At 43.4% G+C, this 21,551-nt stretch overlaps 1 protein-coding gene and 1 long non-coding RNA gene across 3 annotated transcripts; both read left to right on the plus strand.

The window, feature by feature from the left end:
- Positions 1 to 1,012: 1,012 nt before the first annotated feature.
- LOC138111132 (acyl-CoA (8-3)-desaturase-like) lies at positions 1,013 to 15,544 on the plus strand. Of its 2 annotated transcripts, none has more exons than XM_069016360.1 (12): positions 1,013 to 4,672; positions 7,263 to 7,373; positions 7,805 to 8,002; positions 8,998 to 9,099; positions 9,263 to 9,391; positions 10,542 to 10,599; positions 10,949 to 11,025; positions 11,457 to 11,554; positions 11,841 to 11,937; positions 12,610 to 12,689; positions 12,799 to 12,924; positions 13,254 to 15,544. In XM_069016360.1, the coding sequence occupies exons 1-12, from the start codon at positions 4,451 to 4,453 to the stop codon at positions 13,303 to 13,305; spliced, it is 1,350 nt and encodes a 449-aa protein (XP_068872461.1). In that variant the 5' UTR covers positions 1,013 to 4,450; the 3' UTR covers positions 13,306 to 15,544. The 2 variants fall into 2 exon arrangements, 1 of the variants encoding a protein (XP_068872461.1); XR_011151251.1 differs by lacking the exon at positions 1,013 to 4,672 and having other exon boundaries at positions 6,786 to 7,373; positions 13,254 to 13,425; positions 15,350 to 15,544.
- A 2,877-nt stretch (positions 15,545 to 18,421) lies between these two features.
- LOC138112115 (uncharacterized) lies at positions 18,422 to 20,588 on the plus strand. The gene is made up of 3 exons (XR_011151555.1): positions 18,422 to 18,627; positions 18,742 to 18,907; positions 20,513 to 20,588. It is a non-coding gene; the product is annotated as an uncharacterized lncRNA (long non-coding RNA).
- The last annotated feature ends 963 nt before the right edge of the window (positions 20,589 to 21,551 follow it).

A 21,551-nucleotide genomic window follows, 5' to 3' on the forward strand; every position in this document is an offset into this window, starting at 1 on the left:
GTGGGTGCTCTGCACTGGGCACAGAAAATGCAACAAAAATGCTGCCTGGTCTGAAAAAAACAACCCAAAATATGCAACAGTGAGAAAACAAAATGGGTTTGTTACAGGCATTTAACAATTTTATCTTGGATCATTTTGTGTCTTATTCTTTGTAACAATACAGAGCACTTGGGAGAGGAAAATTACAGAATTTATAACTTTAGATCAGCTTAATTTAGATCTTAAAGCCACAAAAGAGCCCCTGGGATTCTGACTTCTGTGAAGATGAAGGGTGCAAAGGGTTTATTTCTTAGAAATTGCAAAAAAAAAGTATATATATATGTGTTTTAATGCAATTTATTGTTCTGTGGGGAGTTTTAGATGAGAAGGTTCACAGGGCTTATGACAGAGCCTAATTTCGGCCCTCATTCTAATTAACAGGCCCTTCATTTTGGGTTTTTATTGTTTACCCATAAAATGTTACCCAAAGCTGGGAGGGAGAGCATGACTTTTCACAGGTGGTTTTTTCTTCTCTTTTGCAAAGGATGTGAAGATTGCTTTCACAGAGAAAAAAAAATAAGTGAATTTACTATTGATATCTGGATTAAGGAATGAAACAAAATTAATGAAGATTTTATATATCTGAGCAAATGAAACCTCTCAAGGCAGGGTCTTCATTGCAAACTTGACTCTGTCTATGAAAAAAACCCTTGGTTTTGCTTTAGGTTTCTCTTCCCATTTCATGGCACATGATATTCCTGATAAATAGCTCCATCTGAGATGCAGGGTGGTGTCTCATTAACCCAGAATATACTAAAAAAGGGAAAACCTGGTCCTTTTCTCTTCCTGGTGCCTTTTAATGCTTTTATCAAGCAATCAATTACTGGATTTTTTCTTCCTTTCCAAAACAAAATTTTGCCAACTGCAAAAGTTTTTGTCTGTTGAAAAGATTGAGAAGATCTTTCTGAATGCAGCCTTTTCCTGAATTATGGATTCCTCATTAAGTTTTGTGCTGGAGATAAAATAATTTTAATTATTTCTATTTCCTGGCTGTATTTGGGAAAAGGCACATCATAGTCACAGAAGAGGGAGTCTTGAAAAGGAGTCCATGAAATCCAGGAGGAAAAACAGGCTCTGTGCACAAAAACCTGTGTGTTGACTGTGGATGGATGCAGGTAATTTCCCTGGAGCCACTGTAGGGCAGAGCATCCCTGAGCCCTGCACAAAGGGCTCAGCATCCTGTGAGCTCCATTCTAGAGTCCCTTGAGGACAAACTCTTCAAAGTGAAGTTATTTTCTATAAATTAGGTGCTGCCTTCCTCCTGATGCAGAGACATTTCAGATCATCTCTGCTTTGATCAAAGATGCTGTTCCATGGTTCCAGCCAGGACGGGGCAGAGAGACTCAGCTCTGCTTCCAGAGGGAAGTGCAGATGTACTTGTAGATGCTGATCCAAGGTCACACTTTTCCAGCTTTCTCCACTGTTGACACCTAATTCTGGAGCCCTGTTCAACCCACAACTGTCTGTCTTCTATCTAGCAACTCTGGTGAGACTCTAAACTTTGTAAAGTAGAGATTCACCAGCCAGTTTTTCCCAGGAGCCTCACCTGGGAGATGTTCCCACGTGGGAGGCTCCATGAAAACCCTGTAAAAAAAAAAATCCTGTAAGACAAATTTACTCAGAACTTAAAGATCCTCTCTGGAGAAGATTTTCTTAGAAACAATATCGTAGGATCATTGATGCTGGAAAACCTCTAAGGTCATCAACCACTTCCAAGATGCTCCGGGCTATCTCAGTACCAGATTTATTTCTGGACCATTTATCTCCAGTGGCTTAAGTGTGAGCTGCAAACATTTATGTGACAGGGGATAAAAGCGTTGAGGCAGCAACTGCCAGCTGAGCAGTCACGTAGTTTCCTTGTGGAAACCTGGGAAATTGTGTCAAGTGCCTGTGCAAGGAGCCTCTGAGTCCCAGGAGCAGGGCTGTGGAGTAGCTCTGTGCACGTGTACCAGCTCCCGGGAACGCAGGACAGGCGTTCTGGCAGGTGTGTGGGCAGTGGTTGCAGAACACCAAGTGTGGTGTAAATGTACTTGAACAGGTTTCTCAACAGTTTCTCTGGGTAAGCAGGACTGTGCCTTTCACTGTCTGAGCTTTTCCGTGTGCCTCTGGAATCTGTTTGGTTGACCTGGATAATACAGGCAGAGGCAGCTTCTGCTTTCACATTGGAAAGGGATTTTCATTTAATAGAATATCAGTGGGCGTTACAGGCCCCTCTGGATGGGATCTGATGCTAAATAAATTCAGACAATAAATATTTGTACATGCTGTCAATACAGAGGACAATCATCTTAGAGTTCCCAAACTGAATTCCACCAGTTTGGGGGATGCTGGCACCCACAGTGTTAACAGTGGGAGTCACAACTGCTGACTCTGGGTGCAGGCAGAGACACTCCACATTTGTTCACTCCAATACATTCCTGGCTCGTTATCCTGCAGCTCCTCGTAGACCAAAACCAAACCCCACATTTTTATCTCCTCCTTTTCAAGTAGCTGCTACATTTCCAAGTGTGAATATAGAGAAGGGTTGTTTTTTTTTTTTGTACTTTCAGCCAGCTATGGAGTAACTTGATATTTTCACATGTGCACAAAACCCCACATCTGGGGGAAATTGCGTAAACTGTTGCATATTTCATTGCCACCACCTCAAGTACTGAACATTGATTTAGGTAAGACTCTGCACATATACATAGAACATGAACACAGACACTCTCAGCTCTTATTTAGAGCAAGATAAAGAGTTACAAAATACAGTGTGACAGCAGGGTAGAAATTATTCCTCCCATTCTTTTATCACTGTCTTCTGATGAATACCAGCAGTCACATTTCTCTTTTACTTTGGGTGGTTCACCAATTGCCACATGTCAGGAACTTTTAAATGGCAGTTTGGGGCTTGACTGATTAATTTGCAAGATGTTACATGATTTGAAGAATTAGAATTGCATCATTTGGAGTTCTGTGTCAGCCAGAAAACTGCCCACTCTGTGCAGGCAGACAGGGAAAATGCCTCACTCTGCTGAGGTGCCTTGGTCAAGAAAGTAGTTTGGCTTTTTTATCTGTCTTTATCTTTCTTTATCTTTCTTTCCTGCCTGAAGTCTGCAGCTTCAGCTGAGTGTTTTCAGTCCTTCTCAGAACTGGGAGTTCACACAACAACCTGTTTTCTTGGAATCCCAGTGTGTGAATTGTCTGGGAAACTCACTGTCACAAGAGATAGTTTACACCAGCAGCTGGGCAGGCTTCAGGCAGGGACTGGGCATCACTGCAGGCCACATTTGGGGTTATAGACCTAAGAAATTCAGAAACATAAATAGAAAGTTTGGGACGAGGGGGAAAACTCAGGATTTAGCTCAGTATTGCATTACAGAGGGGCATGATGGAAATACCCCATCTGAACCACCCCTGAACCACGTCTGCCTGCTGCTTTTACCTTCCTCAAAAGCACCCACGGCTTGGAATTTTGGGTTAAAAAAACCCAACCAGGATTAAGACACTGCTAAATCTCAAGTAGGGCAATGTTTCATATATATTGCTTAGATTTGTCTGCAAAGTTGATGTGAGTTCATAGAAAACTTGGCATTGCCTTAGCTGAGAACTCTTTACCTCTTTATTGCACAGCTGATCTTCACAGTATCAGGGATGCTAAGACTTGGTCTCTGCAAGAGTAGTGTTTAAGTAAAGTTAATTATGTCAACATTGCCTTTAAGCATGGTTTTATGAATCTACAGCCAAACTTGGTGTTAACAGTTATTGCAATCATCGTTGTTATTGTTATTATTATTGTTTTCACTATTATTACTACTACTCCTATTACTACAAAATGTTTTAATGTTATAGACTCATGAATTAATTACTTGAACAATTAGTTCATGGCTCAAGAACATACAGGAAACTCTGATAACAACTGTATGCAAAGTATTATCAACATAGAAGCCAAATTAGCTGGAAATAAAGAATGCTTTCTTAATGTGTCCTTTCTTTACTCTGATCTGGTGCTATTTTAATCAATTTTTTAATTAAGAAAGACACATTAATTTAGAATGCCAGCATCAGCACAGAAAGTTTCAAAGACCAGGGACAACCTGAAGGTCCTGGGTGGTGATGAGGTCATTCAGAGATAACAGGGGATCTTCCCAAATTTCTCTCTTTATTCCTGTTTGTGTTCAGTGGAGCAGTCAGACCTTGCAAAGGCAGCTCAGAAAGGACAAGAAGGAGCAGGGCTTTTCCTCACGGGTGTGTCGAAGCGTCTGGAAGAGGAGGGAACTCAGGAAGGGTGTGTTTGGACGAGGAGAGCCAACCAGCCCTTGGAAGCGCAGGGAGTGGCTTGGAGTGGGGCTGTATAACGGGCAGGCCAGGATGGGCCACCCTCAGCCTGGACACGGAGCTGCAGCGCTGGCACTGGAGAATTCCAGCACGGATGGCTCCACAGACTGGCCCCAGCGAGAAGGGGACGGGAGCCCTTCCAGCCTTTCCACAGCTTTTCACTTGGGAAGAGGTCGGGATCCGCAACGGCAAGGCCAGGCAAGGCCAGGAGCAGTGGCTGGTGATTGACAGGAAGGTTTATGATGTCAGCAAGTTTTCCAAGAGACATCCCGGGGGCAGCCGGGTTATCAGCCACTATGCTGGGCAGGATGCCACGGTAAGAGCTGGGAAAGCTGTTGGAGGAAGGTGGTTCCAGTGGCAGGGAAGGAGGATGTGGTGGGAATCCTCTCTGGTGGTGGTCATCACTGTGCTTGGTTGGAGAGGGGACTGAGAAAGCAGCACGATGATCTTGGGCTGCAGGACGTAAGGAAAAGTCCTACAAATACATTTGAACCCAGATCTTCCAGGGATTCCTGCAAAAAATCTTTGATGTAGAGGATTCCTCTGAAATCATTTGGTGCTTGTTGGCAGGAATAATAAATTCTAAGCAGATCTCCCAAACTATGCTGAAAGGAGACACTGAATTTCTGAATAGGCAGAAATCTGAGCACTGGAAATATGGGCATAAGCTTGTGATGTGGGAGATTTAATTCTTGTCACGACAAGACTCTCTGACTTGAACAAAGTTGCTTAGCCTGTCTTAATTCCTCGGGTTTCAGCATGCGGAATGGGATAGCACTTCCTAACTCCCGGCCCAAAATGAACCAGATCAGTTATTTTTCATATTTAATCCCTTGCACCCTGCTTGAAACTGGGGCAAAAAAATACCTGGTGATCTCAGAGGAAGAAAAAGGGGAGGTTTGAATCTTGTTTGGTTTCTCCCAGGTTCACTGACCTTCAGAGCATAGGCCAGCCCAGAGATCCTGGTGCCATCTCCTGCACTTTCTGCCACTGGACTTTTACAGAAGGAGTCAAGGAATGCTTTGTCCCCAAGCTATGTCCTCCCAGCTCCTGCAAGGACCTGCCTTTACATCATTGTATTTATAGACAGCCAGGGGCTTTGACCACAGTGAATGTGTTTAAAAAATGACCTTTGATCTTACTTGCTTTTATTGTTGCAGTAATTACAATCTGATTTTATTTGCCCTTAAAGGTGTTTTCGAACTTCTAGCTGTACTATATCTCTTTGAAGACAGGACCACAACCAGTAGCCAAAATCATGGGTTCAATGTGGATTTGTGTTGCATCCTAACAACACTTTCTGTCTTGCCCTTGCTAATCTTAATCATTCTTTTTGCTTTTAAAATGCTGCTTGTTCATATATTCTAAGAAATCCACATAGAAAAGCAAGACAGGAAGGTGTCTTAAAAAATTACTGATGCAGGGACTTTACTTAAATCAGGATCCAGGATTTTTTTTTCCAAGACTACTCCAGAGCTCACAGTTGTGTATACAAAGTGAGAATTTTCTTCCTCTGTGGGGATTATTTTGAAGATACAAGGCAACACCATTGCAGAACATTGAATTGATTGCAAATGTTGTGAGTTATGTGCGTTGTAGGTGATAGTTCCTAAAGTTAATCTCTAAAATGAATCTTAGTAAGATGCTAATCAGGGCCTAAGAGCAGGGAGGAGAAAAGACAGGCAGGACTGAGAGGCTTTCAGGGATAAGAATCTGTGATACTGATCTCATGGAAAGGAGTTTCTGCTTGAAAGGATTCTGGTTCCTGTTTTCAAGCTGCAGTATAGATACTTGTGGATTAAATCAGAATACCTGGCAAGAGGGAGGGATATAAAAATACATAAAGACCTGGAGGATGAGGGGCACAAAATCACGATGGAAAAATTTCCCCAGTCCTCTGGGTCTGGACAGAGTTGTTCATTTGTCACTGTGACAAAGGGTCACAAGATGTCTGTAGAAAAGCCCAAATATCCAAAAAGTCACCCTGTTCTGACTTTTTCTATACTGACTTTTTCTATACTCAGGGAGCGACTGTCTCCAGCCAAGAGGCTCCAAGGAAGTCCTCTGTCCTCTTCCAGGAATTTGATCCTGACTAGACCTGTGCAGGATATTTGGGTCATGCTCATCCATGCTGATTTTCAGAGCCACAGTCAGCAAAATCAGACTGTTCAAAACCAGGATTTTGTTCTGTCCACTCTTTCTGGAAGGAAAAAAAAGAGTATAGCCAGCCTCTTTAATTTTCTCCTGGGAAATCCACTGAGGACATGAGATAAAGAAGAGTTTTGATTCATCTGGAATCTCATCCTTTATTCCATTGTTTCTATTTGATTTTGAATTGGGATTTCAAATGGCACTTGAACAGGCCCATTTGTGTCACTACTGTCACCCACTTCCCCAGAACATCAACCAGTCTGGAAATTTGGAGGGAACTGTGAGAGACACCCAGTCTGGGCTGCTGAATAGGAGACTTCAGCATCTACTTTTTATGGCCTTAGTGTTACACAGACAGGATTTCAAAGCCTCAGCCCAAGCATGGCAAAGACACACCTCATTCCCTGCTCCTGGGTTCCATCCATAGGGCAGGGCTGCTGGCTGGAGCCTTCTAGGGACAGACTGTGCTGAAACAAGCAGATGAAACAACATGTTTCCCTCTGCAAAGGGTTTTTCATCAAACCCTTTCATGTTTATTACCAGCCTCGCCCAGGGGCTTTTATGAAATCTGGGCTCTTGAAATCTCTCCAGCTTCCTTGGGCCAAGCTCCAGTTGATGGCAAAGAGTGACAGGAGAGACAAAAATGGACAAGGGGAGCAGGATTTTGTGTTGTAATCCAGACCCGGGGAATGAGAGGCTCAGCTCTGGTGTTCAGTCACGTGCCCTCTCTCACTCCTTCCCTTTGTGTTCCTCAGGATGCCTTTGTGGCATTTCACAACGACAAGTCCCTGGTGCAAAAGTACCTGAAATCTCTGCTGATTGGGGAGCTGGCACCAGATCAACCCAGCTTTGAGTCTAATAAAAAGGTGAGTGCCCTAGATTCCAGCGGTGGGAATGGCTTGGGGTTCAGCATGGGAGGAGAAGGACAGCAGGAGAGGTAGCAGGAATCACCCCTGAGGGAGCACACCTGACGCTGTGGGTGGGCAGGAGGTGGTCGTGGTGGGCAGGCATGGAAACATGACTGTCCCAGCATTGCTAAATCCACTCCTGGGAGCAAGGAATGAGCTCCAGGCCCCAAATCCTGCTCAGTTCTCCTCACTGGGATGTCTCGGCACCAAAGCAAAAGCAAGATCTGTTGACCTCATGCATGTTTTGGCACAGAGCCCCTACTGAGAGAACATCTCCTCTGACTTCTGTGCCTGCTTTGGGGCTCCTGGCTCTGCTCTATGGCATTTTCAAAGTAAGCAGTGCATTAATACTCACTTCACCCACAGAAATCCCTTTTCTTTACCCACAGAAATCCCTCTTGGAGGATTTTCGTGAGCTGCGCTGCACTGTTGAGAAGATGGGACTCCTGAGGCCCGATTACTTCTTCTTCTTCCTGATTTTCCTTCACCTCCTGGTGCTGGATGCTGCAGCCTGGCTCGTGGTCTGGTACTTTGGCACATCCCTGGTGCCTTTCCTGGCTGGCATGGTGTTCTTCACCACTGCCCAGGTAAACTGCTGACAGGTGCTCAATGCTGCAGACGCCCTCGGCTCTTCCAGGTGGAGAGGATTAATGGGATGTTCACGTCCCAGGCATTGCCTCTCCTTAGATCCCATCATCTGGCTGAAGATGACAAGCACGTTCTACGTCACACTTTTTGTTGCCTACAGCAAATCTCCTTTTGCTGACAGGCTGCTCCCTTGGGATGGTGGGGTTGTTGTGGAACTGGCTCTTTCACAAGATGGGATGAGCTGATCTAATCGCTTACCCCAGCAAAAAGAGGGCATATTTCATTCTCACCTGCACTTTTGGCTCTCTGTTCCTTCTGTCAGATGGGTCTGGTATTTCTAGGGTCCTTTATGAGTCTCCACTAGCCCTGAATAGTTTTCTGCTGGATTAGTAAATTCTGCCACAGAAGGGAAGGATCCATTTCAGGGTAGTTGTAGGGAAGGAGGGAATAGGGATTTGTGGCCCTCGGATGGGAGAAATTGAAGGGTGTGGCAGAGGAAGGAAAACAAGATTTTCTTATTAGCACTGAACACTTAGGTCTGCTCAGATCTCCCTGGAGCAGGTGCAAATGAGGTAATTTATTTAATTAATCTGTTTTATTTGCCTAATATCTGCTAAGGCAGATGTCCCTCAAAGAGCAGTCTTGTATTTCCATGGGAATATGGAATGCAGTGAAGCCACGGACTTGGGAACCGTTCCACTTCTTAGCTGGTTACTTGGAAATTAATTATTTGTGACAGCAGCAACAGAATTCCGTGCTGTGACAGTGAAGTTAATTGCAGTGACGCTTTGCTGCTTTCCCTATATTCCAGATGAAACCAATATCTGGAATTGAGCAGCTCTAGTGGACAGTGGCCTGGATGGAGGTTCCCAGCCCTGTGAGTGTCTCTTCCCCTCATCAGAAGGAGAATGAAACTCACACTCTGAAGTTACAGACTCATGGGGCAAATTATTGCAACCTGTTCTCTTTCCTCAGTGATCCTTTTGTCTCACAGATCCAGATGGGCTGGTTCCAGCACGATCTGGGGCACTGCTCTGTCTTCAGGAGGCCCAGGTGGAATCATCTCCTGCAGATTGTGGTGATAAACATGCTGAAGGTACTGGTGGGAATATTCTCTGGGGCTAATCAGGACTGAGCAATGGATGGGAGTGTCCCTAAATCCAGTCAGGGTCACCTGTGAGGGAATTGCAACAAACAGAGATGTGATCCTTGCTATTGCTCCACTTTGAATCCCTGGTGTTGCCCTTTTCCCCACGCAGGGGTTGCCTGCCAGCTGGTGGAACCACCTGCACAACCAGCACCATGCCAAGCCCAACTGCTTCCGCAAGGACCCCGACCTCAACATGCACCCTCTCCTCTTCAGCCTGGGAAAGACCCTCTCCGTGCAGGTCTGGAAAAGCAGATTTAATGACAGAAGGCTAGAATGTGAGATAGATATATATATAATATATGATGATAACAGCCCAGATTGTGCCTTGAAACGAGGCGGTCGTTAAGGTCCCTTCCAACCCAAACCATTCTGGGATTCTTTGATAATCCCCAAAGTGCTCCAAGGTCTGAGAATCTCATGTTATTGCAGTGCTGAGGCACCAGCTCCTGAGAAGCAAAGGCTTGAAATCAGTTCTTAAGTAAGGGCAAGCACCTTGAAGGCAGCTCCAGGGGTGAGTCAGTGCACTTGCATTAGATGGTATTAGTGAGTCAGATGTTCCCTCTGGATCCTCCTGGCTGCTGGAGCTGTTCGGCACCCAAATCCTTCAGGGCCGGCAGAGCTGCCATGCACCGAACACAAAGGCAGGGAATGATTTCCTAATCCTGAATTTTATGGCTTTCATAAAAAGAGAGACTATGAATAGATCCTCCCTGCTTCCATTACTGACTTCTGATAGCATCAGGATAGGCAAGGGCTCATTTGCCTTTTCTTTTCCTTGTAATTCCTTTTACTTACAGGTGATGAAATGGCCTCGTTGCAAGATAAACCAGCCTCTTAAAATAATGCCTTTCTCTCTTTTACCTGCTGAAGAAACTCTCCAAGGCACATGGAAAATTGCAGCTCTGCTGTCTCAGAAAGGCTCCTGCAATGAGGGTGACAAAAGGCTTAGTGGTGGAAAACTGTTGGCTTTCAGCTGGGAAGGATTTTGTCAGGGGTTTTGGTAAAGATCTCTCATGTAGGAGCATGAGCATCCAGAGCAGGCTGGCTGTGCTCCACTGGGTCTGACGGAGTGAAGGTGTAGGAAATCAGTTCTCATGTCTTCCTGCTTTTTAACAGCATCTGAGTCAGGCACGCCATGGATGGGCAAAGTGGATTTCAGGATTTTGGTTTTTTTAATCTGGTTCATTTGTTGTTTCAGTTTTGATCCAGTGCAGCTCTGGAAGCAGTTTGCTTTAGCTCCTTGTTATCTTGTCTTTTGAAGTATTACATTCACAAAAATTTGGGGTGATGTTAAGAAACCTCTTGTGTAAATGGTGAAAAAATGCAGGGTGAAGAAATAAACTTAATTGTGCTTTTTATAAATATTTCAATATCTTTTAATTTTACAGCTTGGAAAGCAGAAGAAGAAGTTCATGCCTTACAATTACCAGCATAAGTATTTCTTCTGTGAGTATCCCCTAAAATCATGAGTGCATCCTCTCCCTCACAAAATAAAGGTTTTAAAAATATTCCCATTGAAGTGACAGCTCCAGGAAGCTTCCTTCACGTTAAAGAAGCTCCACAGGAGAAGGAGTTGCCCCTTAAGACTCTGTTTGGGTTATGAGATGTAGATGGGGGTGTATCAAACAAAGGGAAGAAAGGGATGGGGAAAGAAATAGAGAAGTGATGAGAAGAAAAGAGGAAGAGAGTATGTGGATGCATGGAAGACAGCAATTTTTCTTCCACTGGAAAAAAAGAATCATTTTTATGATGGCAGTGAAATTCCAAATGTCTCTCTCTCTGTTCTGTCCTTCAGTGCTGGCCCCACTCGCCCTCGTACCCTTCTTCCAGCTGTCAATATTCTACTTTGGAATCAAGAGGAAAAAGTGGTTGGTAAGCACTGCTTCCCTGTCTGGAGAACTCCAAAAATGTCACTGTATTCACCTTCACCTCCCATTGGTCGGGACTGAGGGGTAAGAGAGAAGAAGGATAGAAAAGGCTGATTCTAGGCTTGCTGCAGCAAGAGAAAATTGTTTAGAAGAGGCTTTTTTAGCAGATAAATAAAACTTATCAGGGAATTCCCAGGCCCAGAGTGTGATGGCAGGGCTGTTGTCTGCAGTTATGGATGGTTAAGTGGGAATATTTCAGGGACACACCCACCTTGATGCAGAATGGAACTTACTCCTGATAAATCAGAAATTTGCATATAAGATCATTTTTTAAGCTGCAGTTCAAGTAGAAGGGAGAGGATGGAGTGGAGGCATTTCCTCAACAAAGGCTGATTTTCATCCTGATTTGTTTTGTTGTTTGGTTTTTTTTTACAGGACCTGATATTGGTTGTTGCTTTCAACATCCGAGTCTGCCTCATGTACATTCCTTTAATGGGATTTAAAGCCTTCATGGTGTATTACTGGCTGTCCAGGTAACTCAGAGCCCCCATAATTAATATTTGTAACCAATATTGAGCTTCAGAGGGAAGAAATGAAAACTAACACTACAATTTTCTCCGAAATAAACAGTGAAGAAGAAACAGTTTAACTTCAGGGGGGTGGTGGCAGCTCAGGGGGCATCTACAGCATCTGCAACTTGAGTAGTTCTTACACTCTAAAAGGGCTTTTTTACTTGAGAAGAGACTTAGCAAAGTGTTCCAATGTTAAATTTGGATGGGATTAGAGATATGACGAGAGTTCCTGTGTTTATCTGCCCAGATACCTTGAGAGTACCTGGTTTATTTGGGTGTCCCAGATGAATCACATCCCAATGGACATTGATTACGACAAGAACGAAGACTGGGTGTCTACTCAGGTGAGAAACTCCTTTCTTCTGGAATACTGGGTCTGCTGGTCTGAATTATAGGACAAAGACAATGTTGTTATTCTCTTAGGTTTGGTGTTGATGAGGTTTGTCCTTCCCATTCATTAAATAAACATTTCTGTGATATTCAAACCATTTAAAATTTCAGTTGGAAAACAGGACATGTAGATTTTAAAAATCCTGTTCTTTCACTGAAAGGCCTTGATGTGCTTTTCACAACCCTTTCCCCTCCCTATTATAGAAAAGTTCTGGTGGTGTAACAGCCAATCTCCTTTGTAGGCCAGCTAAAGGGAAGCAAAGTGGGATTCCTTTACTTTTACCCTGCAGGCTGCAGGTTTACTACAGATGAGATAAATATGACAAAATTGCCTGATAAAAATGAATATGTAAGTGGAACTTTGCTCACATCTATCCTGCCTCCAGCAGTATAACCCCACATAGTGGGTTTGAAGCAGTTTCCTGTTTTATCAAGGATAAAAATTTAGCCTGGCTAGTCTGGACTGTGCTGAATTCCTAAGGGCAACGATGGCTGTAATACCTGACTTTGCCTTGATTTTTATGCTAGGTAAGGGTGGGCAGTGATTGCTGGGGGTTCAACTGTTGGATTTGCAGGAAAATAAAATCTAAATCCTGTGGGGTTTTGTTTTTTTTTTTCCCTCCCAGCTCCATGCAACCTGCAATGTGAACCAGTCTGTGTTCAATGACTGGTTCACCGGGCACCTGAACTTCCAAATCGAGCACCAGTGAGTATCATCCTGGGGGGGAAAAATGGGAATAATGTGGGGCAGGGGGATATTTTGAACAGGGAGGAAGCCAAGCCTTGCAGTAACTCTCCCTCATCCCATTCTGCAGCCTGTTCCCCACAATGCCTCGGCACAACTACTGGAAAGTGGCTCCCATGGTGAAAAGCCTCTGTGGCAAGCATGGCATTGAGTACAAAAGCAAGACTTTGCTGGAAGCCTTTGCAGATATTTTGCAGTAAGTATCAATTAACAAGATGATTTTGCTCTGCAATGGGTGTAAGAGACACCCAGGCAGCCACTTCAAATCAATGTCCACGGAGAGATCAAACCTTGAGTTTATTTAGATTTTTCTAAAGGCACATTAACTTGTAAAGTTTCAAAGTTGTTTTTGTTTTTTCTCTTCCTTAAATCCTCTCAACTCATTCCCAGCTGTCAGACTTTGCTATGAGGTGTCCACTCATTTTAAAATCTATTTTTTCCATTTATTCCTTGAACTACAGTTTGCTTCCCACAAAGTTGAGCTCTGTCTCCTCCTAAGTGATTTTTTCCCTTCTGTTCCTGCAGTTCCCTGAAGGATTCTGGGGAGCACTGGCTGGAAGCATATCTGCATGGATAGAAACTGGCCACTCCCCAAGGGAATCCCTTCACCAGACAACTGCTGCCAAGAGCCAGGACACACCATCCCTCTGTGTGTCCTCAGGCATAGGAACTCAGGAGCTGGGCAAAGTTAATTTCAGTAAGAATCAAGTGGGAAAGTGGCTTCAAGATACATTTTTTTCTTTGTTCCCAACCATGAACCTCCGTTTTTTCCTGCTCTCAATCTCAGAATTCAGAGATGGGCTTTTAAACTTGGGGAGAAGTAGCTCTTGAATCAGCTTGATCAGTTTAACTTTATTGGAAGTGTCAGGTCCTTGCTTATGGAAGAGGTTTAAAAGGAAATTCTTCTCTGAGTCATAGAGTCCTGGAACGGTTTGGATTGGAAGGGACCTTAAAGATTGTCTTGTTCCACCTCCTGCTGTGGGCAGGGACACCTTCCACCAGCCCAGGCTGCTCCAAGCCCTGTCCAGCCTGGCCTTGAACACTTCCAGGGATGGGGCAGCCACAGCTTCCCTGGGAATCCTGTTCCAGTGCCTCACAATAAAGAATTGCTTCCTAATATCCAATCTACACCCACCCTCTGTCAGTTCAAAACTCTTGTCCCTCATCCTGTCCCTACAACTCCTCATAAACACTCTCCATCTTCCTCACAAGCCTCTTTCAATATTAAGGTCTCCTTAGTGTTTTTGGCTCAGTGGACCAGTGAAAAAAAGTAGGGAAAGTGCAGGAAGTCAGGAGACATTAGGCCAGGGGGAATTTTTAAGGGATATTCTAGAACAGATCAAATAAATGTGCGAAGAACAAGGTGGCCTGGGGCATGTCCCCATCGCTTCTGGTCACGTGTAGAGCCCTTGCTCTGAGCACTAAGGGTTGTAGCAGGTTCTGCTCGTGGCTTGCTTGGGCAGGCAGATCAGCTGGGGGCTGGTTACACCTGCAGCAGCCAGTGTGAGCACAGTTTGTATGGCAGGCAGTGTTTATAGGCATAAATACGTGCCTGGGTTTTAACTGAGTGCTGACTGTGCTGTCAGATTGGATTTCTGGTGTAGACCAGCGTTGAATCAGGCTGAGAAGACAAGGCACTGAGGAATAGGTCCAGATTTCAAGGGTATTTACAGTACTCTTGCTTTTATATATATATATTACATTTTATCTAAAAGTTTACCTCTTGGTAGTTAGGACAATTAGATTCACAAGAGAATGATGAATAAAGTTGTCTTCTTCATGATTTTTAGATTGAAGTCAAAGCCTGTTTTAGAAGGAGCTCTGATTAATCTTGCTGATTTTGAAAAGAAATGACGATTCAATGACATTTCCTAATGCCCCATGGAGCAAACACATTCCATTATGGGACTGGCAGAACCCGTGTGGTGCCGTACCCACCTCACTGACCCAAACCCACAAAGGTTTTTGTGGCAAGAACCTGGGATGGCAAATAAAGAGACAATTTGCCCATAAAAGCAAAGGCCATGTGGCTCTTCTCCTCTGCCATTCATACCCAGAACTTCCAGTGGATAAATCACCCACAGGAGGAAGATGTGGGAGATTAAAAAGCAGCTCACTTGTGTTGCAGTTTACAGATACCAACACCTCTCTTCTGGGTAACAAGACCAAGCCCAACAAACAAAGCAGAAGGAGTTTGGAGTTTTTATTTTTGCCTTTGTTTTTATTCAGAACATCTCCATTTCTGCTTTTTACTCATATTTTTGTGTGTAGGTGCAGGTACCAATAACACTGTTCTGGTTATTTCGTAATAATGGCTGACAGATGTCTTTGAATAGGGTCCTTTTTAGAAAAGTAGTTGTTAAAAAGTGTTTAAAATGTAGTTTGGAAATCCCTGCTAACTGGTCCCTACAGCAATTATGCATTCCCAAATCCAGGGCTGGTTATAATGGTGGTATCCATAATTATTTGCAAAAGTAGCAACATTTTATATGTATTGAAGGGATAATAGTGTGTTGAGGTGAATGCAGGAATTTCATGGTACTACATGAAGACATTTTAAAATTGATGTCCTGCTGAAGGTAATACAAATATTAAGGATTCCTCCTTTTTTTTTTTACCAGTGAGACTTGAAAGCTGTGCTGATCCTGAGTCCCACCAAAATCAATACAAGGCTGAATCAAAAGGGTTCTTTGTGGTGTCAGTCTCATAAATCAAACTGATCATTCATAGTGTTTAATTAGAATTCTGCTTATTTGAATGTCATTATTTATTGAGTCTTTTTTGAACCTGGTTTTAATTAAAACATTTCTGTCTCTTATTTGTCTCAACAGGCTGCTCTATGTCGATAATAATTTCTTTATCTTTTTAATAAAGGTTATTAAGAGTGGAGCTGGTTTACCTTGGTTAAACTCTAACATGGTTTACAAACTCTAGGGGGTCAGGTGAGGACTGTAATGTTCCCTGAAAGACAATATTTGCCATCTGGAATACCTGGAAGAGACAAGGAAATTAGGGAGATACTTTGCAGAATCCTTCTGGCTGCAGGAGTTTGTGCTGAGATATTGCTGGAAGTGGTTCCCTTATCCAGGCAGAGCAAAAGCTCTTTTGTATCTTTTTGTTCTTCCCTCAGGTCCCAGATTTAGGGATGCAATTGGATAAGATGCTTTGGGTGGAATCTGATGAATAGGATTTAGAAATGGGTGGAACAACTCCCTTTTCTGCTGTTGTCCTGCTCTGTGTGGCAGCACCTCAGCCTAGCACCTCTTTCCTGAGTGTAAAATGACTCACTCATGCACTGCACTCTTACCAGCCACCCCTGCAAAAAAAAAAAAATCCTTCAGTTTTATTGCCTAAAAACGCTTCAGTGATTGGTTGGAAAGCAACTTGTTGCCTGACTTGAAGGAAATTGCTGTTTCTATATCCATAAAGACAGAGCCAGCCAGAAACAGAGGTTGTATTTACACTGAACTCCAAGAAAACAGGTGACTTAATTCCAGCTTGCCACCTAAAATGCCTTTTCCTCAGATGTTGCCCACAGAAGGTGTGTTCTGCTATTACTCCAAAGCCCTTGAAGTGCTGAGCTGTGCTCCCCTGCAAGTACAGAGCTGCCTCTGTCTGAGCAATTTTCTTCTTATCACCCACCCAAGGGTGGGGCGTGCTTGGTTTTCCTGGCTGCCGTCCCCCTGAGGGGCCTCATCCCATGGGCATGCTTGGATCACCCTCTAACAGGCAGGACTGGGCTTCCCAGAGGATATTTATGGCTGATTTCTCTCAAAAATGGAGCTGGCAGAGGCAATCCTGCATCCTTTGTAATTAAACTTGTAAGAGTGATGTGGTACCTAAGGTTTTGGGTGAGGCTGCAGCCCTTCAGTTCAACTTGTCCCTCAGGAAATTGCTCAGCTCCTCCATGGATTGTGGCAGGTTGGCATCAAAATATTAATTCTTTCACTGTGCTTCAAGTCCTCTTAACTGGTGAGTGGTGAGGATGTCCCTCAATTAAACTCTTGGCCTCTCAAGGGTATTTTTCTATTTTCCTAGAAAAATATAAATGCATCTTTCACATGTCCTCTTATTGTTGGTGATAGATGAGGAAAAATCAAGTGAAATAATCAGAAATCAAGTGAAATAATCTTTACTGATTTGTCTGATCACTAAGCTCAATCTAGTCTGAAAAAAATAATTTTTCCCTGAAGGATCTACATTCCCTCTTAAAAGTAACACCTGAAAACAAATATAAAGAGATGTAAAACTGCATATTTTAGGGATGGTTTAGGTTCTGGAAATGGTCTAGAACTCTCCCTATTGACTGTTCTGTCCTTACTGACATTCACCACTCAAGTCATATTTACCCTGACTGTGTCTTTTATCTGCAGGGTGGTTATGCTTAGAAGAGTAAATACGTTTATATTTGAGATTTTGATTTTGTGGTTTTTTTTTTCCATTCTAAAAAAAAAAAACCAACCCATGCTCAGCCACCCATGCTATCTTTTTGTGCCAATTAATCTAGTTTATTGATTGAAGGTGTTGACACAAAGGTGCCCACTGGAGCTGTTATTCCAATCTATGATGGGTTAGGAGAGATTCAATTTGAATGTATTCATGAAATAAAAACAAAGGCAATTTTTAAAAATCCCTTGCCTTTTGGGGGTTTTAGTAGCATGTGACACCTGAAAAAATCCAGCAGGAACATCCAGAATCCAGCCCTGTGAGGAGACCATTGAGCAAGAACAAGCTAATTATGCAAATGAAGCCCATGTTCCCTGCAAGAACTGCTGCACACAGCGATCTGCGTGCCCTTCATCTTCACTCTGACTCATAATTCCACTTTAGGGAGCAGAGCTGTGCACACCGCTTGGATCCCAGTCTGTGAAGGGCTGGGGTTTGCTTACGTGGGCTTTTCTACTCGTTTACAACCTGTTGGATCAGTGTCAGCTTCCATTCATGGGCTGTGGGGTTTCCAGAACAACAAACAGGCAGGAGAGGGCAAAAGAGAGACCACATCAGATCAGAGCCTTATTGCAGTGCCCAAAAGTAGATGCCTGAAGAAGGAAATAAACCCAGCTTCAACAGGGATTAATTACAATGTTTATTTTGTTATCCTACATGCACTGAATCCACAGGGACTTAGCCCATGTGGGAAGAGGCAGCTCTGACCACAGTGATTTAAAGGGTAGCTCTTCTGAGGAATTAACTCATTTCACTCCCAGTGATTTGTTAGGACCTTTGGAATTGCATCCTCATGCCAGAGGTCCCAAATATTCATCTAACCTTCTTCTGTTCCTCTGGAATGATGAAATAGCCTAAAACTCTTTGACCTGTTGCAATAGTGGATTTACCAGGCTGTGCCTCCTCATGAAGTTGAAAGAGGATTTGTCTTTATTTTTTATTTTTGCCTTTATTTTCTTGTTGAAGTGGGTGTTAGATCTACACTCACCACAACAACAACAACAACAAAAAAACCCAAACAAAAACCTCCAAACCAAACCCAAAACCCACATAAAAAATACTTATTAAAATATCTATGCCATAAAAAAAATTACTTCAAACTAAGATTCCTTTATGTCAGGGAGAGAGGAGCCAGTCAGTTTTGGAATGTTCTGCTTGGGCTTTCTCCCAGGGAAGTAGATGGGATACAAATTCCAGCTGGGATTTCTGATGCCCTGTTTCAACACCCCATTGTGAAGCTCCGGTTTGCTGAATCAGAAATCCATCAGCTGTGCACAACAATGAGCAAAGCAAAGCAGGCAGGGACTACCCAGCAAAATGCTCATTATAGTTATTTAAATATCAGCTGTGGGATGTGAGCTAAAAGCTTGATATTGCAGCACACAAAATTTGCTCAATGCAAGTGGTGGTGATGTAAGATTTTTAACCCTAGGATTGAAGTTGCAGGCTGTGGGTGTGTGAAAATGAAAGATATGCTCTCAGGGTAGTTTTAAATGCCCTTTTATTAACTCACTTCTCCTTTTTATTGCTCCTACCAACTCTTAAATGAAAATATCCCTTGAGTAAGAAGGTGATACATGCTGACAGCCAGTGAAGTGAGGGAAAACTCAGCCAGTGTGACCATCCACCTGACAGTCCTGAATTCTGCGGTCTCTGGAACGAGCCGAAATCCAGCAGTGCCCAAATCGGTGGTAGAAAAAGCAGTGAGGGGACTTTTCCCTGACTCAAATAAGGTGGGTTTGGAACTATCATTTACAGTTTGAGCATCTCTCTGAAATGTCTCCCCTCCAATGAAAAATCTCAACTCCTTTTTGTCCCTTTAAAATTTAACTCCATGCATCAGGGCCCCGAGTTCCTCATTTTGACTCCTTGTATTTAAAAATAATTGATGATGAAAGGCCCTGTGTTCTATCTTTAACCAACATTTCCTTTTTTTTCAGTATAAACTCTTAATTTGTATCCTTGCTACACTCCCCAGTCCAAAATCTGAATATCTCTGGATAACTTCACTGCCTGTGTGAATTATCTTGCCACCTCCATCTCTCCCTAATAACACCTTGGGAAGGGATCTGCCTCTGGGCTACTCTCTCCAGTTTTGTTATTCCTGGGATTCTGCCACTCTTTATTCCCCCCCCAAGCTGGTTTGAAATAAATATTGAGGGGATATCCAGAGTAATGCCTGGATTTAGGCAGCTGGGCTAAATAAAATCTGCTGGTATTCCCTACCACAAGTACACCCAGTGTCTTAGAGAGCAGAGGAGGAGAGATCCCAGCTAATGTCCTGCAAATTTGTTGACAGTATGCCAAGATAACAGATGTAATGCCAACAGATCCAAGCAGCTGGCTTTTCCAAGGAGCTGCACAAGATCCCAGTTCCCTATCCTTGTATTCCTTGTATTATGGTGCCTTTTGGGCCTTGATCAGCACCAACTGCAGTCCTCTTATGTTGCCAGGGCCTCACCACCCTCACAGGGAAGAATTTCTTCCCAATATCCAATCCAAGCCCACCCTCTGGCAGTTTAAAGCCACTCCCCAGTGTCCCAGGGAATAAAAACCTTCAATTTTTCTCTTAATGAAAACATGACTTCAGAAAAAATCTGTGGAATATAATTTCCTTTGCTGCTGCTGCTGCTTCAGTGCTGCAATCCCTGTGGAACAGAAGATTCCTGGAAAAGGAATTCTCTCTTGACTAACAAGCTCTTAAATATGACCTCAGATATTAAAAGTGAGTTTGAGGCATCACTGCCTCGTTCATACAGTGTTTTATTGCCTGTTGTCACCCTTCAGTTGCATGAACCAGGGTGTGCCTGGTGTCTTCTTGCCTGAATCTGTTGACAGCAAGATAATCCCTCTTGTCTCTGCAAAGAAACCCTCTTAACAGGTTTCCCACTGGGAGAGCTAGCACCTGGCAAGCCCAGAGCTCATCTTCGAGCTCAGCTTGGCCTCTGGTTCACTGCTTGATACTTTTAGCATCATTCCCACCTGGAACTGGGAGTAAACCTTGCCTGCTCCAGGTGCTCCAGTGCTTACTAAAGCTGAATTTTGGCCGTGGCCATGTGCTCCCCCCGTTGGTAAATGCATCCAGGTGACCCTGGAACACATGCCAGGATTACACTTTACATTTTCTAAACCCCAAATCACCTGATTTTGGAGTAATCGTCATAATCCTCAGCTACTGGGGGTATTTCACCTCAGTTCATAAGGGGAGTCAGAACTTCCCCTTAAGATTTGAAATCAAATAAAAACTTCTTAAAATTTTATTTCTCAGGTGATTTCAAAGGAGTGTTTGACTGAATGTGGATCTGGAGACAAACACTGTGTTTTTCTTCACTCCCTAGGAAGAAATAGCTGAGTTTGTAGTTGATTGGCACTGGGACAGCTAAAGAGAGGAAGGATCAGCTGGAGGGGTTCTCAAGGAGAAAACCGGGAAAAGATGAGGAAAAATTATCCAAGTCTGCCTCCCTGTGGCAGCGTCTCGCTGTTGCACCTGGAAATGGGCCAGTTTTTCCCTTTTCCTTGGACGAATTCCTCCCTGGAACAGCTGCTGTGAGTAACACAGAAATGTTATCCAAATCGCAGTAACAAATGACAATATAACAATATAAAAAAATAACAATATATCTAAATAACAATAGAAAAAAACTTAAATATCTTTCTTCTGGGTTACATTTGTATTAGGTGTATTTGAAAATGAAAAAGTGGTGTAGTTGTAACAATTAATTTTTAGCAGCTTTGAAGCTGGAGCTGTTCAACCAAAGCTCTTCCCGGGGGGTAAAAGAACCCAAATTATCTCCAGACAAAAAATCCAACTTGCAAGTAGCTCATAAAAGAGAGAAAAAATGGCATGAAAACTCTAACTTTTTTGTGGCTTAATTTGAAATAATGGTGGATTTGGAAGCCAGGACCACACAGGACTTAAAGTTCACAAATTTCATCCCAAACCTGTCTATTTTAGAGAAGACATTCCATCTCCTGAACAAGAAGGATCATTGTCCACGTGGAATGTCCCAGTGTGAGAATTTGGCTCACCTGTTTTGCCACCAAATCGCGAGGGTTTATTCACAAAATAGAGGCCTTGTCAGCCTGCAAGCCACAACAAGGAGGTCCAGCCTCTCGCCTCAGTGCTGCTTTTCCATGCCATGTGGAAAAAGGAGCCAACAACAGGCCTGTTCCTCATCACCTGCCTTTTGGGCACAGCTTTGGATGCTGAGAGGGGTTTGCCAGCGTCCAGGAGGGCAAATGTCACCTTTGAGGTGATTTTCTACCACAGAAGGTGTTTGCTACCAGTTTTTGGCTCCTCATTTTCTGAGGGGGAGAGACTCGCAGTTTGGATGACAGGTCAGAGTCCTTGAGTTCCCTTCTCCTCCAAAACCTCTT

The sequence above is a fragment of the Aphelocoma coerulescens genome, chromosome 5 (assembly GCF_041296385.1).
Source record: "Aphelocoma coerulescens isolate FSJ_1873_10779 chromosome 5, UR_Acoe_1.0, whole genome shotgun sequence".
In the NCBI taxonomy this organism is placed as follows: Eukaryota; Metazoa; Chordata; class Aves; order Passeriformes; family Corvidae; genus Aphelocoma; species Aphelocoma coerulescens.